The sequence below is a fragment of the Pseudopodoces humilis genome, chromosome 4, assembly GCF_049639895.1.
Source record: "Pseudopodoces humilis isolate 2021_Gansu_Grassland_sample_001 chromosome 4, ASM4963989v1, whole genome shotgun sequence".
NCBI lineage: Eukaryota > Metazoa > Chordata > Aves > Passeriformes > Paridae > Pseudopodoces > Pseudopodoces humilis.
Genome location: NC_142203.1, coordinates 14,612,833 through 14,632,501, shown reverse-complemented (window position 1 = coordinate 14,632,501; position 19,669 = coordinate 14,612,833). Strand labels below are relative to the sequence as shown.

The 19,669-nt window shown below is 38.3% G+C and overlaps 1 protein-coding gene across 1 annotated transcript; it reads left to right on the top strand.

Moving 5' to 3' along the window:
* Nucleotides 1–4,638: 4,638 nt before the first annotated feature.
* LYSMD3 (LysM domain containing 3) lies at nucleotides 4,639–8,790 on the top strand. The gene is made up of 2 exons (XM_005532427.3): nucleotides 4,639–4,911; nucleotides 6,876–8,790. Exons 1-2 carry the CDS (start codon nucleotides 4,651–4,653, stop codon nucleotides 7,482–7,484), a joined length of 870 nt encoding a protein of 289 aa, XP_005532484.1. The 5' UTR covers nucleotides 4,639–4,650; the 3' UTR covers nucleotides 7,485–8,790.
* Nucleotides 8,791–19,669: the final 10,879 nt, after the last annotated feature.

Genomic DNA, 19,669 nt, shown 5'->3' with positions numbered 1-19,669 from the left:
TGAGACAGAGACTTGAGGACAGTGCAAATATTCCTGCAGAACAAAAACATGATAAATACTGAAAGGTTTCCTTACTTTACTCAGGGAAAACATATGAAATAGTGACAGCTATTGATTGAATTTATTACAGATTCATCTAGTAAATATTGTAAGGAATCTATGATAATCTTTAAAGCAAACAAACAAAACCCAAAAGCCAACCAGCCAAAAAAACCCCAAGAAAAAACCCCAAACAACAATAACAAATAAACCAAAACCTACCCCCAAAATAATTTCAATTATTACGTTATCAAAACAGTTATTCAATAGATAGGAATTCTAATAAAAAAAATCCACCTGTGAACAATTTGAAGGAAATTTTCAAGAAACTATACTGCATTTTTCCATACTTTTTACCATAACTGAATGGGCTCCCTCACAGATTTTCTTATTCAGAGGGTACTTAAATGGTAAATCAGAAGCAAATAAGGAGTTGTTTACAGTTTTTTGAAAATAAAATATCAAACAACCAATGCACCCTACTGGCTGTATTGTGGAAGGCACACGCCATATTTCTATTAGGGGTACACATTAAATTAATACAGTTAATTTAAAAAGTTACTGATTCCTGTCAAGTAACCAAAGGGGAACATCAAATATGTAAATTATTACATAAGGAATATACAGTCTCAACCCAATGATATTTCTTCATTTACTGTCATTTAAACCATAACAATAATAAACTAAACAGTTAAATTCTGTGGTTTTTTTAACCCATTTCTGTTGTTGGACCATTGCTAACTAAAAAGGCTTTATGGCAGTTTTGAAGATCAATGGTTGGATTTAGTGATATTAAGGGTCCTTTTCCAACCTAAACAATTCTATGATTATAGCTAAATGTATACATGCAAATATTTCCACTGGAGAACAGGCTATGCAGTGTATGTGGATTCAGCATAATTTGCTTCTTGCATATTTTTATAGAGAACTTAAGAAATTCCTCATACTGCACATTATGGTCATGTCTTAATAACTTCCTTTGATCTTTATTGGAGCTGCAGAGCTACCCTGATATTACTATTTCCAACAATTTTACTACCATTTCCAATTTCCAAGCAAGGAAACAGAGACAAAGACTGTGTATGTATTTCTGTGTGAATCTCTTAATGAGTCATAATTTATCATGTCATTCAAGCAATTAAAACATACACTTAGACACTTAGACACTATCTATTCTAAATGTAAATCTAGATTGGTGGTACCAAATCACAGAATGACTTAGAAAAACAGTGGTGGCACATGACATGGGATAAATTCCAGATGGAAAGAATATGTTAGGGATTTTAATAAAAAGTTACTAACAAGTTATATCAGCCCTTCTACATTACTTTTTTCATTACAACTCCTTTCTAATAATTTATTAAGATCTTCCTAATATTTCTATGTGTGTACCTAACTTCCTAGCTCTGTGATCAGGCCACACAAGAAATAACATGACCAAGAGGAATGTGGTACAGATCTATGCAGATGCTGTTGGAATGCCATGGTGTGATTAACACTGACCCTGTTGCTTATTGAGAATGCACTTATTAGGATATGCAAAGTAACTTACATGGGAATAGAGAAAGGCTGTATTCCTATTAGCATTCATGGGAGCTATGCAGCTCCAGTCTTGTTCATCAAGTTTGGAATATACGCTTTTGTTATTGATGGGAAAATGTCACCAGTTACAAATGGTTACACACAGGGGTGTAGCAGGGTCAAAGCAAACTCCAATACTTTCTTTCCCCTTCTAAGGCAGAGTGCTGCTTCAGCAGTTCTTTTTTTGACCTGATGGCACACCTCTGTAGATAAAAGAAATGGTGAAATTCTCTGTTCCTGATCTTTGCTGTAGCCTCACCACCCAAAGATTAAAGAAAACTTCCAAAAGGATATTCCATTAGTGGCTTGTGATGGGACAATCATTAGACACCACTGCAGGCATCCTTTTGTATGAAGTCTGAATTCAAATTCCTCTACAGATCCACCCACAGCTCTGATGAGTCTCATAAAACAGTCTTTCAAATGCATGAATAGGGTCTGAGTCATCAGTTTCCCAGCTACAGATAACTGCAGTTACTTCACTTCTATTACTGAAAGCTTCCTTTAAAAAAAAAAAAAAATGGAATTGCTTGATACTGCAAATATTCCTTGCCAGATATGGCATGACACTTAATAGATGAAATCCTAAATCACTAAGTTAATTTTTTTCAAATTGAGATCCCACAAGAAAACTTTAGGTTTATGGGAAATTAATTCAATTCTGTCATCTTCAACATTCCTCTTTCCAGAAACACAGTTGTGGAAGGTTCATTCTACTGTCATTTAGCACCCCCCACCCCAGAAAGACATAAAATAATTCTGGGACTCCTACAAATATGTTCACACATTTGTCATGTAATCTGACTATCCAAGCTTGTCTTTGCTGCATAGTGCTTCTATGTGAGGCTGTATCTAAGTCTTCGGTACAGCTGTGCTAATCAGTACAAGCTGTGCTTCTGACACACAATAAAAATAGAAAGCTTATTCCTGAGCAGGCTTTGATTGAGGAGATGCTATGAAAGAAAAAATTGCCTGTCTAGGAGAAATCACACCGTTCACAATTAATTACACCTGAAACACTCAGCAAAGAAAATGTTATGTGGGTCCAAGTGTCAAGACAATACCTTCAGCTAGGCTAGTAAATGGTTTAGAAAGTGCCAGGGCTTGTAAGAAACTTCGGTTTGAGAAAATTCTAACTACACTATGTGTCCACCGGGCTATTTCAACAAATGCAGAATAAAAAAGCCTGAAAATTAGCTTTGACTAAGTAGGCTCAACTTCCTGCAGGAATGAAATCACATTTAAATGCTAGTTCTATTCCATGCTTCTTCACAAAGGACAGTGATCAGACCTGCATGAAATGGCCAGCTTGTTGCTTTGTGCTGACTTCTCTACCTGAGACTATTTCTATTCTTTCAGGCAAACCTCTATGCTCTTGAGAGAAATATACTGCTCTTGTTGTTGATGTAATTTGGCTAGGGAATTGGGAAGTATTGGGAATACCTTTATTTTAACTGATCCATCCCTCATCCACAACAGAATACTATTTTAAGGTAGATACAGATAAATATATGTATGTGTGTGGAAGACATATAGATATATAGATATAGATATATAGAGATATAGGTATAGATAAAAAAAAGGCTGAGATAAAAGAACACAATGTACCTTCACAGTTTGTTTCACAGTACCTGGAAATGTGGCTTCAATTAAGCTTCTATGAGTGTGAATGTGACACTTAATAGAGCTACACAATTGCTGGATCGAATTTTTAGGTCCTCAAACTCAAGTAATCTAGTTTTCAAAAGTAAACCTATAAAAAAATCTGTCCTTTTTAATGTCAAACACATTTCTAACCACTTTGGTTGTTTAGGAAAGTCTGGAAACATTGTATAGCAAGGTTCAAAAACAAAAGAAAAAAAAAAAACAAACCCTAATTTAAAATTATTTTAAGATTAGATTTAATCTATTTAGGAATCAAACCTGCAAATACATTAGTCTTCAACAATTGTTTTTCAATATATTTAACCTGACCTTAGAGCTGTCAGTTTTTTTTAAGGAACACTGTTCTTGTTCCTGCTGTAATCCAAAACTTCCCTTTAAGGCTGTGTCAGGAGAAAGACAGTAGATCAAATTTACTAGTTAGGCTAGGACATCCGCCTATTGCCTCAACACCCCAAAAGCTGCTGACAGTCCTTTAGGGAAAAAAATATTCTACTAGGGAAGTAAAGTTGAAATATCTACAGGGTTTAATTTGTGGTACCTCTCTTGTGAGCAGTATCGATCAGCGCGGGCTGCATTTCTGTACCTCTGCAGCACTAGTGCTGAGGGGACAGATGTGAAGGGATATAAAGACACTGCCTGGGTGTTTCTGAGGGTGCAGCAAGGCGAGAAGAGCCAGGGGGGACTAAGAGATACAGAGCGTAGAGAGGAGCCGCGAACCCTCTTTCTGATCCAAATACATTGCAACTTCGTGTATCTGAGCAGAGTCCGTTTCTCTAGGAGGATCAGCAAGATCATAGGGGTGGCTCGAGGGGGAGGCGGGGGTGAAGCGCTCCCTCGCCCGCCAGCGCCGGCACCGCGCTCCGGCCTCCGCTGCCGAGCGCCTCGACCACAGCGCTCCCTGGGCCGCGGCGGAGCGGCGCGGGCGGCGCCGGGAGACTTACGGGGCAGCGCCGGAGCGGGCCGGAGCAGCGCCAGCGCCGGGCGGTGCCAAGACTCGCCCTCCCGCCGGGCCGGCCCCGCCGGCTCCTCACGGCCGAGCCCCGGGGCCGCCTCCCGCCACCCCCGCCCCCGGGGCTGCGCGCGGCAAGCGCCTGGGCGTGGCGGCGCTGCGGACGTGGCGGCACGGCCGCCATCGCGGCGGGTCCCATGCGCAGCGGGCGCAAGTAGAGCCGCGGAACGGGGCGGCGAGGTCAGCTGGGCAGGACAGGGCAGGGCAGGGCAGTGCTCTCACCTCCCCGCGGCGGCTTGGGCGGCGCTCGCTGCGCCGGGAGAGAACTGGGCGGGGGCGAGGGGGGGGGGCCGGAGCGGGGCGGCCCGCGGAGGGGGCCCCCCCTGCGGTCCGTTCCACAGGGCCACCCGCGGAGCATGGCCGGCAGAGGCGTCGGCAGCGGCCCGCAGCCGCCCGCCGTGGCGCAGCCGCTCGGTGGCGGTCACCTGTACCCCTTCGTGAGCGCGGAGAGCGAGGGGCCCGAGGAGGAGGGCGAGGTGTCGGAACTGCGGCCGCGGGGCAGGGAGAAGGTCCGGCGGAGCGCGTCGAGGGACAGGCTGGATGATATCGTCCTGCTGACAAAGGACATCCGGGAAGGGGACACGCTGAACGCGATCGCGCTGCAGTTCTGCTGCTCGGTAAGTGCCCGGTCTCGGGCCGGGTGCTCGCGGAGGCAACGCGTGCAAGCGCCGTGTTTCTCAGAAGTGGAAAATTACGTCAGAGTGTTCGTGTTACAGCGCAGGGTTCCGGTTCCGTGGGCTTTTCCCCTTAAAACTAACATAAGTGTGAGAAGCAAGTGCATAGTTTCGGTTGTGACATGTTTCTCTCGCAGTACATGTTACTTTCAAACCTGTGCTCCGGTCATAGGTCGGCACATCTGGTGCCATCCTCCCTTTTGGGCTGGGTGACAAGGGTGTTGATGAACTATCTTAAGAGTTTGTGTGGAACCCTAATTCCATCAAAGTAGGGGGAAAAAAATCCTCCGTATTTTTCTTTTGAATTCTGCTAAATTGGCCTAGTATTTTAAGTATGACTATGCTGTACTTTTGAGAACTTTACAACCTTGTGCACCCTTCTTTGTGCTCACTACTTCTAGCTCAGTTCTTACATTAGTGTGGTAAATGTCCTGCATACCCAGTAATTTTGGCTGCCAGTACCATTAAGGCTGTTGTGGCATTGGACTTGGTTGATGTTTCCACTTTTAACAGGAAATCAGCTGTGTGCGTTGGTGGGACTGACTGCTAAGTGTACAGGTGCCATGAGGTCAATGGCAGTTCAAAATTTGTATATACAGAATATGCTGTCATCTAATTCTTCAGGCAGAAACAGAATTGGGGGCCTCCTGTTGTGACTTTAGGAATTAAAGTCTCGACACAGCTATCTTCTAATCATGACAGACCATAGCCTCATTTACCAAGTGTTGGCTTCAGAACCTGCTGCAATGGGGTATTTTGAGCAGGTTTACGAGGTCAGGCCTCACTAAGAAAGGAAGGATAACTAAATTGTGTTCTTTCTTGCAAATTCAAGAGAATGTGGAAGAGCTTGAGGCAGAAAGTATAAGTTGCATTGTGGTGGAATCATAAATTGCTGCATTTGGCAGTCTTTTATTCTTACCCAGTTTATTCAGCATCATACACCTAACAAATACACTGCCATAGGAACTGAAGGACTTCTACACATTAAAAAGGTTTGTGTGAGCTTAGATACAGTGCATCTTCAAATGGGCACAATTCATGTGTGCTTTGCAGGTGTTGCAGAAAAGCACTGATTTGGAAGTACTTTATTATGGTGAAGTTTGTGGCTGTGCCTTCTATAGTGAGGGAGTTACCATCTGAAATTGAAGCCAGTGATTATCGCAGGGCACTTAAATCCCTGCAGAGTGTTTCACATTCGACTTAAAATCTGAACTTACTGCAAGTAAAATGAGATGCATTTTGAGCAAGAATAGGGAAAGGGAATATCTGACTTGGGTAAGTTAGATGACAGTTTAAAAGTTACACTTGTTTCCTGCCTTAACCCCCAGAAGCAGCAAAAAAAAAAAGTGTGGCTAGATGAATTGCAAACTCATTCTTTGTAGCAACTCCTAACTGAGAAGTTTTTCACTGAGTTAGAAATTAACAGTAATTTACATAATTTGAAAACTTCAAAGTAAAGTGAGGTGAAGTCATTAATTGCATAGAGATAGTTGCAAACTGATAGCTGAACATACATACACGTAAATATATCTATGTGAAGTGACTTTCAGTCTTCTTATCTGAAGTGAAGGGGATTTTGCATCATAATTATTTTCCTTCTTGCTGTAAAGTTGTTCACATTTGGTCTTTGACCTCTTCTGACTTCATACTGTATGAATGGGTAGTTTAAAAAAAAAACAAAAAGTAAGGGTAATAAAAACCAAAGGCCTTGCCTTAGACTTAATTTGAGCAAAATTATATTCACTTTGAACAAGAATATGGAAAAGGAGAGCTGACTTGGTAGGTCAAAAGCAAAGGCCTTGTCTTTGTTTCTTTGCAAAAGACTTGTATTTCCTAAGGGTATAGTACAATTAAGAAAGTTTTGTTTCAATGGAGTGTAATGTTATAGCTGTTGTTTTCATTTTTAGGTTGCAGATATCAAGAGACTTAACAATCTTATCAACGATCAAGATTTTTTTGCCCTGAGGTCTATCAAAATTCCAGTGAAAAAGTTCAGTGTATTGACTGAAACGCACGTGTCTCCAAAAGGAAAACCAGCTCTTCGGCCTGCTCTGTGTTCCCCAGAAGTACAGGAAACATCTCTTTGTGATAAATTCTCTGCTAATGAGACTGCTGGCAACTTCTTAAAAGAAGTCGATCGAGATATAGAAGAAATAGTGAAATCTAATGATACAAAGAGAGAGAATCTGAATGAAGTTGTTTCTGCTTTAGCAGCCCAACAGATCTGTTTTGAAACTGATGGTAAAACTAAAAAATGCAAGGATCCTTACTACGGAGCAGACTGGGGTATAGGATGGTGGACAGCAGTAGTGATTATGTTGATTATTGGCATAGTAACTCCAGTTTTTTATCTCCTGTATTATGAAGTTCTAGTGAAAGCAGATGTCAGTCATCATTCTCCAATGGAATCTTCCCATTTGTTTGTCACAGCAGTATCACATCAGAAAGAAATAGAAAACGGAATAAATCCAGCAAATATTATGAAAGTTGATAATCAAGGAGACATTCAGCATTAATAATGGAAGATCCTAGACAACTGTTATTTGTAGATACATAACATAACCTTATGTAAAGGGCAATCCACAGAATGCAAAATGCACTTGGAATGCAGAAAATGTGTACTGATGTGTGACTTGCCTTTATAGGTAGTGTTCCACTACAAGGATATTTCTGGGGATCACATAATCTCTGAATATGGCTGTGACAGGCAATTTGCAAGACTGGGGTGTAAATTGAGGTATGAAGTCATCTCTGAAGCTTTGCACTTTTTTCTATTTTGATAGGCTTGTTTCTTAATTAATGATGAGGTGAAAAAATGTAGTTCAAACTAATACACAAGGAGTCTCACTGTGAGTGTGTTTTACAGCCCAGAAATGGGCATATGGGGATATCTAACTTTTAAACATCTGAAAATATTTATAGAATTGATAGTACACTTGACATTTTAATATCAGGTTTACAGTTGTAAGTTAAAATGATGTTCTCATAAGTTTATCTTTCTTATAGAGTAAGGTTTTTTTTAAAACTCAATCATTCCATAATTAATTGCCACTATGAAGTTCTTTTTTACAACTGACTATTACAGAGGCAGTAGCAAATACTTAAACTGGAATCTTGAAATCTTGAGCCTATGGTCAACCTATTCTTTAGTACTTTTCAGTATAGGCACTAGGGTAATTTGCTTTTCTCTGTGTGCCTGAACACAGTCCAGTTAGGAGTCTTCCTGAAACTTTACATTATTCCTTGGTGTCCTGCTGAAAACTGACTGGATTGCATTCTCATCTGGTCACCTGTGTGTAGAATGAAAGAAGTGCAGAAGTGTGGCACCATGCTGTAACTGCCCCCGTAGTCCTTATTTTCTGCTAATAGGCTTATTTTTTTTCCCCCTCCAGTTAATCTCAGTTCAGGACCAACTGATTCTTCAGACAGCAGTAATTTGGGTACTGAGCATGCTAATATTGGTCTCATGCCCATGAACCTCAAGCATTTAACTTTTTCCTGAAATATCCTAGAAAACTTCAAATTATATTTAATGCCTGCTAGCAAATTGCAGCAGAATAGACAGCTTGCACCTTCAGATTTGTTCTTTACATATTAGTGTTTTCATTAACAATTCTGTTTTTGAATTTTTCTCTTGGAGCTTCATGATCAACTTTGGTTCTCCCCTCTTTTTTTTCTTCTCCATCTGAAACTGCTACAAGATTAAAAACAAAACAAACAAAAAAACAATTTAAAACCGCACACCTCTGGACTCTTCATACCGAAAGGAGGTACTTGTGTACTCAGAATACTTTTAAATAAAAACTGAGATGGTGCCTGTAATTCTTTTTGTTATATTTGCCTTGTGGACCAAGAATTCCATTGCCCTGTTGAAAATAGTATTTATTACCAAAACCCAAGATAACATACTTGATTAGGATTTAAAAAGAAAGAAGTGAAAAAACAGTATCCTCTAAACTACTATTGTAAACTTCCCAATGAGTGTCTTGACGATGTATACACAGTATAAAAAGTCAGGAAAAGTAAATGTGTTATAACTATTGAGGTATTCCAAAATGCTTTACCCGATTCTGAGAGTAAAGACTTAGGCCCCATCTATTCTTGGGGCACCTGTTGCCCCAAGAAGCTGAGCAGATAGTCTTCACTGGCATGCCAAGTGTATGAACAAGAATTGGCTAACTTGTATTATATTGAAATTGAGGCAGGCCAAAGAAAAATTGTGTACAGTTAGGTACCTGCACAATGATCTGTGACTGTTGAACGTTTTGATTAAAGGAGCATCTGTGGAGTTAGTGAGCCTACTCATAGCCTCCACACTAGAAAAGGGATTTCAAACAGCATGAACTTGATGGTTTGCATAACATTTGTTTTCAAAGATCTTTTCCAGTGGTTGTTCTTTTCATTAAGAGAATATGCCAGTAAGTCAAGCATAAACACTGAGGTAGCAGTTCTAATGCTGTATGAAAAAATGCTTCACAAAGTAATTTATGGTGGCTAAAGTGGTAACAGCTCTCATGGTTAAAACTTTAAAAGGTGACTCGCTCAGACAAGAAAGCTTCAGCACATAAAAACAAATGTTTTCTATATAGGATGAAACTTGGTATATAATGCATCATTTTTTTTGCTGCAAGTGTTTTTATTGTTTTGCTCCTTCTCCCATCATTCTGTTTTTGAAACTTACCAGTTCTAATACTTTATCCTTCATTTCTTATAAATTGAACAAAGAACATTAAATTAGCTATTGTGATGATGCAGCATAAGCCTAATTTACAGCACATACCTGAACTGACGGTTACTAAATTGCTACTGGTGCAGAAGTGAAATGAACTGCAATTATGGTCTGATTAGGTCAGGAAAGTCTCTGACCTGTTGATGCATTGATACAGAGGCCTGTAGTGATACAGCTGAAGAGTCCTCTAGTGTGTCCCAGACTTTGGGCTTTCACAGTGCCAAAGATGTGTGGCATACTGGCACTGAGTTAAGGGTGATGTGCCTTGATTTACCGTAGGACAAGCAGTTTGATTGGACTATATTCCACTCTAACCAAGAGCGTGGCATGTTTTTACATATGTATTATGTAGCATATTTCATACAGTACATTTTTAATTTGAATTAACTTTATCAGGAAGATACAGTAGATCTCTTTTCAAGACTGTAGGACTCCTGATCCTGGTAATGTACAACCATCAAGCTTGGCTTTCTGCAGAATGTGGGGATCTTTACAGCTTTTTTACAAAATACAACACAACTGGTAATTCATCATTACATGTCAGCCCTGAATAAACAGGGTAACTGCTCTATGAGGAACTTAAATCTGATTGAAGTTAAAATCTGTGAAGTTAGTCTTTTAGAAGCTGACTTCTTAAACAAATAAACAAAAGAAACCCCAAAAGCAAACAAAAAAAGAGCCAAACTCCCTCACAAAAACATGGAATAATTGAGTTGTAAATCACTTTTTGGATTAATGCAACACATTGTTCAGGAAATGGGTTTTAAACTTACAGTGTTGGATCATATAAAATCTAAATGTTTTAAGTCTGGTATACTTTGGAGTAAGTTCTCACAAATAGTCTTTGTAAGTTTTATAAGGGCTGAAAATACAACTTTGTGAAATACTTCTGAGTGAGGATGCAAGTCTTATTTTAAATACTTTTGCTCCTCTGCTTTTCAAAGAACGTAATATATGTAAAATAAAGATTTTATTATGGACTGCAGTGAAAATAGTGCATCTAATATATTTTTAGTTTTACATACTTTGCATGTTTTACTACAGCAGGCCACTACTTGTATTTGTTTAGGCCAGTTTTTATGTATGATGTACAGTAAAAATTCCTGGCCAGCAAGTACTTTGTTGGCAGTAGCTGCATATAGCATTCCTATCTAGCATACCATAACTGCAGCCTTAATGGTTTATTCTGTTCATGCCTTGTAAACTTTGAACTTTTCTGCATAAATTTCAGACAACTTGTTAGTTCTCAGAAACAGGTATGAATAACTGAGGGAGGGATCAATGACGTTCTTAGATGGTGAGATGACACTGAAAGCAATATAAATTAAGATTTGAATATATGCCTGTCCAAAATTGAAATCTGCTGAAAACCAAAGAAGAGTCATAAGCTTTGTTGGCATTATAGTCTTGCAATGAATTCTAAACAATCAGAAAATCAGCTTCTGAAAAGAGGTGCAAGCATTACACTTCTGAAAGAGCACAATCTCACCTCTTTTCATATGTGCCTTAGCACTGTGTCTTGCAGTACTTGTTCCTAATTGATGACCTTATTTACCATAGCTAAACTAATCCTGGAGGGTCCAACCCAAGACTTTGCAATTCCCTCTGGAGGAAGAGGTGACTGCAGTTTACCTCTTAAAGGACTCAAAATTACTTGATTTTTAAAAGAGTAATGTTTCTCAACAGTAGTTGCAGTAGAAAGTGCAATAGGAAGGCAGTTACCCATTAGCAGAATGATGAATGGTGAAAGTAATTGGTCCTCAAGAATTACTGTCTGCTGCAGAATAAGATATTGTACTTGTTCAGGCAAGCCACAACTTGTCAACAAATTGTTACTCATGCAGTAACTCTTTTCTAGTGTTAATTTTATAGTTCCATCTTTGACAAAAAGGATTTACATTCCTTTTGTAGGGGGCAAGGAGTCTTATCGTTCATCTTGCATGGGGAGAACAGCTAACAGAAGCAGTTATAGTCACAGCAGGTGAATTCAGTTTTCACCATACTTTCCTCATTCACATCTTCCATCTGTGTTTTGTATATCACACAAAAGAAACGGGCACACACATTCAAGAAACAGCTGCTGCTATGTGTGCTGTTAAAAAAGAAATTAACTGGCAGAATACATTTCCTGTGCAATGCAGCTGAATGTTTATTACACCTTGCAGTCAACAACACTTCAAATTAAAAGTGGTATACCTCTGAGGTGTGACCTGCATAGAATTTTAGTTTAATTTCCTTTATATATGATAGGTATTTTATCATAATATTTGAAAATTACACCTTAAGGACCAAATTCTTGCTGCATACAGACGTTCACAGAATAATGTTCCTGGTCACCAGTGAGGTGAATTACCTTTTCAAAGAAAATAAAACCTCAAAACCAACCAACAAAGAAAGCCCAAAACCCCTGATTGCTAATAATGTAGTAGAAATAAAATAGTATTTTTTGCTATCAAAAAACTAAGATACAGAGAATGTGCTGTCACAGTTTTCTTCAAATATCTAATCTCACTAATAACACTATTTCAACCCTGCAGCTGTTGGTTCTCAAATAAAAAGGATGTTTCCAAACATTCAGCTTTTTCTTAGCATTCTCTTTATTTTTCAAATTCAAACATGCATTAAAATACCACATTCCTTTCCTATATTTAGGGGTTTATTATTGCTTTTTTTATCTGTTTCTGTCTAGTTTGTTCTGTAGGAAAGTAAACAAGTACATCAACAATTACATAGATAACTATCATCTGCCAGCTCACTTTACAGCTCTAGGTAAGAAAGTATTGCCCTAACAGGTGGAGAAACTGAGGCAAAGGGCTCAAATTTTCATCACTAGTGAGTGCACCAGTCTAAAGCAGGCATCCATAATTTCTTAAATTCTGCCATATATTCCTTCTAAGCCAAATAATCCTTAATTATGGTTTATGCTGATTCATAAAGGGAATATATTTTACTGTGTTCCTTTTTACCAAAATACTAAAGGCATTATGTTCTAACTAGACAAATGGTCCTTCAAATTATTGTCATGTTATTTGCCTATATTACCAAGGTCCTTCCAAGTCAGTTTATATGGAAGTACATAGTTGTCAATTGTTTTCTGTTACCTGAACTCAGAAGTTTACATAAAGTTCTTCAGAGGAGTCAGCTGCCAACAAGCAGTTTATGTCCATAAAGACTATATGTATTTTTTTTTGCAGTGGTCATCAAGAACTTCATTATTTGTTTCAAGATTTTACTGTTGAGGCATAGAATTGAGTAGTGCAAGACATCATTTCTAGTAAAATGCATACTTTTTGGTTTTGTGCAGAGGAAACGCAATGGCATAAAGCTTACTCTAGGCATTCCAGAGGACCTTAAAAAGACATGTCTGCAAAACACTTCGCAAAAGAGCAAAACAAAGGATTCCCTATCCTCTTTTACAGCATAGTACAGTTAAACTCCAATGTGTTTTTGGAGAATCTCCTTAAAACCAAGACAGCTAAAGCATTAAGTCGTTGATACTCAGCCTACCTCAGGAATTCTGCTTCAAGTAATATAAGGCTGGAACAGTATAACAGGTAGAAACAACAGCTACTGTGTTGCTTTAACCGTATTGCCATCACTGACAGCACCAAAGGCGTCTCCATCTTCAAAACAGGAAAAAAATGTAGTCATTTTCCTAAACCAATGAAAAAAAATCACTGTGTGTAGAGAAGACAATTTATAGAAGAAATATGATTTGAACTGCACTTGAGCACCCACACTTTCAAACAATAATAGATTCTTGAGAAAGAAAAAGAAAAATCTTGTAGTGAAGTTTCGATATATATGAAACAACAGGCATCACTCTTTTAGTGATGAAAAGGAGTGATTGTATTGATCGTGTCAGAACACATTCTTGTGTACAAGATCTTTTTTCAGAGCTCTTTGTGAGTAACGAGTCTAGAACACTCACTTAAATTTACAATACAGTGTAGCAGAAAAAAGATCATGAATGCAATAATTTCTTCCACAACAACTCTGCCTTACTGGGAGCTATGGACATGTCTTTGCCAGCCAATACGCTATCAATGACTGGGATCTGACTCCATGTAAATAAGAAGCTAACATTATACCTCTTCATGGTCTTCTTCATCATATTCCTCTGGTTCTTCTGCTTCTTCATCACCTTCTTTGTCTTTTGTTTTGTCTTTCTCCAGATTTTTCTTCCTTTTCATCCTTCTTTTCTAGCTCCTGTCACAAAACAATCTCTTAACAAGAGAATCCCATGTTACAGCAACAGCATGTCCTCCATACTACTAAAGAGTTAAGATACAGTTAACTGCAAGACAGTTAGCATAGCAATGCTGTGCAAATGTTGTGTGTCAATATTTAAACCAATATGATGTGAAGCACAAGAACTTAATAAGGATTTACTTGGTCAAGCATCAGCCATAAAAATCCATACCCTGTATAATAAACTGAGATTATTATTTCCCTTTAAAATACACTGTTAGAACAGTTGACAGAAGGCCATGTCATACTTGACAAAGCAATACCATATACTGTATTTGGTAATAGAACTGTTTCAAACAACTGGTGGATCACCAGGAGGAAAAATACAAAGCTGGTTCACCTTTAAGGTTCCACTGTCATATGGGAAGTAATTGCCTACAAAACAGATCACTTCCTAAGTTTCTGTATGTTTCATCCTTCTCAACTTACTTGTTTAAGTTCTAACATCAGTAGATTGGTGAAACAGCAGCAGATTTAAAAGCACGGGCACCAGTCCTTCCTGTAAGCTCCAGCAGTAGCTCTACTGCTCACATTAGGCAGTATTTCTACCCAGTGAAGAGCAATTAGTTGTTGTGTTCAGGTACAAACAAGAGCAAAGAAAGTAATTTCTCCACAACCAGACTATTCTTACCCTAACCCCTGCACCATCATGCTGCAGAACAATTGTCTGTCAGAGTAACAAGACACAACCAGAAAAACTCTGTGCTGGTTATTCTGTTTGTACTAATAAAGATACTAGGTTTCATTTTCCTTCAATTTCTATTATAAAATTTAGAAATGGTATGCATATTTTACCTCAATTTTTTTAATCACATCCAGATTACTTTTAGGCTCAGAGCTTTTTTTGCCTTTTCTGTTTTGCACCAGGTGAAGTAAAATACATTACTGTTATTTTTTTTTAACGTGAAAAAGACAGATTTTCTTGTTTTATTCTTAGGAGTAAATTCATCCTGAGTATGCCATGGAGGTCCCATACTGTCTGTATTAAAACAACCTTAGACTTTGAGCTACATCATTCATAGAGATGTAAATGTCTGATTTGTGTAAGAAATGCCTAGAAAGCCAGTCTGAAACACAGTTTGAACAAGTAGTTCACAAAGGCTGGGCTAAAGTATGACATTCAGATTCACAAAATAATAGTCACCTATACAGTTAAAATATTTTAAGAAGCTAGAACAAAATCTCAATTGTTATGTTTAATCATCCTGGAAAGATTAAAAACTCATTTTTACCGATTTATACAGGACATTAATGATGGGGCTTCAGACAAGTAGATGTAAAAAAAAATGCAGAAGTTCATTAGCTCTAAAAGAAGACATGATTACTATAGCTACATGGCTTTTGGACTACAGTTGGCTCTCATCTAATGAATCTATGTTCTGTATTTCTACTTAGTCCCCTGATTCATGGACATATTCTTTATCACATTACTCCCTGATTAACTATGTGGTGGAGCAAAGATCAAAAATAACCCATAATTCCACATGCCCAAGTAAGAGTTACTTGAATGGCAGCACCCTAAACCAAAGTTCCCCAAATACTCAATGAAGCAGAACACCGGGAACTGCTGAGAAAACACCCATACTTTATCAAAAGCATTTGTCATAAATAACATTGAGTTTATTCCAGTGTTTTGCCTAGGAAAGGATTATATGACTAAAGTACTCACAGAGCTCAGGGCAGGCAAGCTGCTTTGCAAAAACATGAGTGTCATCAAAGCAAACACATCTAGAATGAAGACTTTCTAGGAGAACAAGCAGAAAGTGCAATTCAGAACTGTCATCTCTGCACAAACTGTCTGGCTTTTAGAGATAATGCATATAGAATAAATAGACCTGGGAGATTTGCCTTTAAAAGCTGGGCATCTTTGTCCCTTATAAATTAGAAACACTGACCCATTGTTAGAACTTCAAGCAAAATAGCTCCCTACATTATATACATTAGAGGTGCAATGGAATCCAATCCAGTCTAATTTCCAAAAACCTAGTCTTGCAGTACTTGGGCTAAAATGCATACATTTGAGTGCTATATTCCTATGCATATGGCTGGCCTACAATGTCAACTGAAGCCAGATGACATTGTTATTTATCTTATTTATTTATGGAGTTGTTTGGTTTTTTCAGCAGGTACTGCTGGTATCTAATACTGCATTTCACAGCCCAGGGTCAGTGTGGGAGAGATATGGAATTCTACCCAAAGTTTTGTCACTGAGAAGGCAGATGGTTAGGTCTTCAGTTAAAACATTCAGGGAAACTAGAAAGAGGGAGGGGAGTGCGCAAAAGTAAAGCTGCCCCTCTGCATGGAACTGTACTGCTCCCAAAACCACTCCTGCAAGCTAAAAATGTAGAACAGTACCCTGGTTTGAGTTTTTCTGCAAAGTCTGGTGATTTGTTCACCTTTGTTCCACCATGGTTAAAGTGTCACCTATGTTATCTGTCCTCAAAATACAACAAAGACATGTACAGGAGCTCTAATGGGTCACTGATCAGCTATGTACAAACTTCCTGATTCATATGTAACTCTGTATCATCAGGATTCCACAAAAAAAACCCTAAATACATCATCATGAATCCACAAAAAACCCCTAACCCATAGGGTTATATATGTGTGTGTGTGTGTATATGTATATATATATTTTACATATATATGTGTGTATATATATATATTTTACATATATATATATATATATATTATAACCAACATAGCTTTTGCTTTCAGGGGAACCTGTTTCTTAATCCAATCAAAGTCTGATGGTCTGCTGATCTTTGCTATTATAACATGTAAAGGAATGTACTTTTAACAGCCAGTAGAGAAACTGGTACTGAAGAAAGAAAAACTCCTCCAGTGAGCAGTAATTCTCTTTTTATGATAATCACAACATTTTTAAACAAGCGATAATAATCTTCATTTATTATTTCATTGGATCTCAGGGCAAAAACTATTGCACACAGGCTTATAAAAGCCCATGGGTTCTTCTTTTGGAATAAAACCTGGTATATTCTGGTCGCACCTTTGGACATTTTGCAAATAAATAATTCATTTTCAGTTGAATCTTACAGTCTACCTTCAGTACCGTGCTTCCCAGTGATGCTCTAAATAGGAACAAAGATTCCAACTGAGCCTGTCTCTGTGACTTCGTACATTCCCATCCCTTTTTCTATTTTATCTGTGAACTGAGGAATGACACATGAAAGACTTGGAGAAAAAGAATAAGAAAGCAAACAATTATATATAAACAGACAGCTAAACACAGGAGGCCACGCGTTTCATATCACAGGAGGCCACAGATTTCTACAGAGAACTTAAAATAAGTTATGCATACTAGGAAACACTTTGAAAAACAGATGATGCTGTGTAATAAAAATCTGTTTTCCATTAAGAACTACCACTAACAGTTCCAACTTTAGATGTGATTCACAATTCTGCAGACAAAAGCTGAAAATAAAAACGTATAATCAGGGAAAACAGAAAATAACCCGCATTAAATTACATATAAAAGGTTTAAAAAAATGCAAAAGTCAACCAAATTATTAACAAGATAATTGAGAAACCAAACATATAAAGGAAACCTGGACAGTTACTGTTGAATAGAAGAATGAGTGCTGACTAAAGATAAAAGTTTTCAAAATTTAAAAGGTTTGTGGATTTTTTTTTTAACTTTTCACTATTACATATCTTGTATCTTAATATACTGCATCAACACAAAAGGCAGAAAAAACTAAGACAAGTCTGTTGTAGTAAGTTAAAACATCCTACAGAAGCAAAGCAAAAATCACAATAGACAGGCAGACTGTCCTGGGTTGATTATGATGTTAAATTGTATCCCCATTCGTCCACCTAACCCAGACACAGGTTTTGTATTCTTAAAATTCCATCTCAGAGTAAAAGTGAGTGGAAAAGAAGCACCGAGTCTGTTATCAGAGACTGTACTTGCTCCCCCCGCATCGGGAGTTTTGACTACAGCACAGACAGACAACAAGACACAGATCGCCTTGGCTTTCCAACTAGCCGGAGCAGAGAGGTCTTCCTGGACTGTTTTCTTTCCCTTTTCTGAAACGAATCGAACCTGTTCTGGACTGGGGACTCGGGGGAGCACCGGGAGCTTGCACCCGTGGACTACCGGGAGCCCAGCCTGGGCAGCGGCATTTTCCAGCGCCAGAGGGACTGAAAACAGAGCGAACACCCACAGGAAAGAGACCCTCTGAAGTTTGTCATCTCTTCTGAACGGCTAGACGTTTTGTAATTTGATATCGTTCATTTTTGTGCTGGGTAGTGCTGTGCCTGTGAAATAAACAGGTTTTTTTCCACTTCTCTCAGAGAAATCTCTTTCCGAACCGGTTGGGGGGTGGGAAAAAAAGGGCCACGTGGGTTTGCTTCCCGGGGGGAGCCCCACTGGAGGTTTTCTCCCAAATTTTGCCCTAAACCAGGACAAATACACAGACTAATAAAATATGTAGAAAAAAAATATGCCAAAAGCCTTAATGATTTAGACTAACATTTCTAGCATTTTTTTCCCTCTAACTACCTCCAGTATGGCTTCTGTCTCTCAACTACTGTGTAATATTTGCTTCATAAAAGATAAAACATACCTGGGTTTTTTTGCCTTCTTTGGTTTCATTACTCTTGGGAGTCTTCTCCAATCTGTACAGAAAATACCTTTAACATAGAAAAATTATGATTTACAGCAGTAATCCTTCCCCTGGCACCAGGGAGAGGAAGAGACCCCTTTTGTGCTTGATCCTATTTATATGCATGCCAAAATGTTTTAGCACAACAGTTATAGAGAATTCTATCTGTAATTTAAATTTAGGAACAGGAGTCAGGATTGCCATTTCACCCACATAATGACAACTGGCTTCTATCCCAAGGAGACAAAATTCAGCCATTCCAGTGGCCCATGGACTCTTCAACTTACTTAATTGTTATGTAACTAAGTTTGCAGTAGTGAGCTATAAAGATATGGTTGGGGAAGGCTAATATTATAAAATACAGCTGCCCATGACAGACATCAGGTTGGGTTATTCTTAGTAACATCAGTGTTTGCTCCCAGTTCAAAACTGTTATCTGTGCAGTGAGTAAAGTGAAAAGGGGAGCAAAGTAAGAGCTGAAGCTTGCATTTGTGCTGCAAATCAGTTGTAACAACTGCGTAAATAAATAAAAGCAGATTCTTTCCTTTTTTCTTCTTTTTTTTTTTTTTTTTTTTACAAAACAACAATACTCATCTGAAATCATGCCAAGTACAATAACTCTCAACATACAGGATTGTAAGGAATAAATGACTTGGTATCATTTCATACTGTTTTTTACTGTTTGAAAAACAGTGAAACAAACACTTGAAAGATAAGAACATTTAACAGGTTCACAGAAAATTAGTCTTTGATAACCTCAGATATTGCCTGGTGTCCATGTTTCCTGCTCTTTTGTACTGTCCTGGTACTCTTGACTATCTCTCAATTCCCAAAGAGTGTTATTCAGTTCACCTAGTTACAAGGCAATCCAGACACAGTTTTTGATATTTACCTGTAATTAAATATACAGCATATTTTTATAACCCCATGTTGAACAATTTCCTGTTGTCAAGAAGTAAAAAAGAACAAGCCAAAAAACCATCCCAAAACAAACAAAAAAACACCCAATACTCCAAAATTACTATAATTTATTCTTTTGTCCTTGAAAAGTGTGAAATTATTAAATGCAGATTTATTCAGAGACTAGGCTGAA

Bases quoted from the DNA above. Each gene is read 5' to 3' on its own strand.
- LYSMD3 (XM_005532427.3), top strand. From the start codon at position 4,651: ATGGCCGGCAGAGGCGTCGGCAGCGGCCCGCAGCCGCCCGCCGTGGCG. The intron at 4,912-6,875 runs GTAAGTGCCCGG...TTTCATTTTTAG, and splicing joins CGCTGCAGTTCTGCTGCTCG to GTTGCAGATATCAAGAGACT.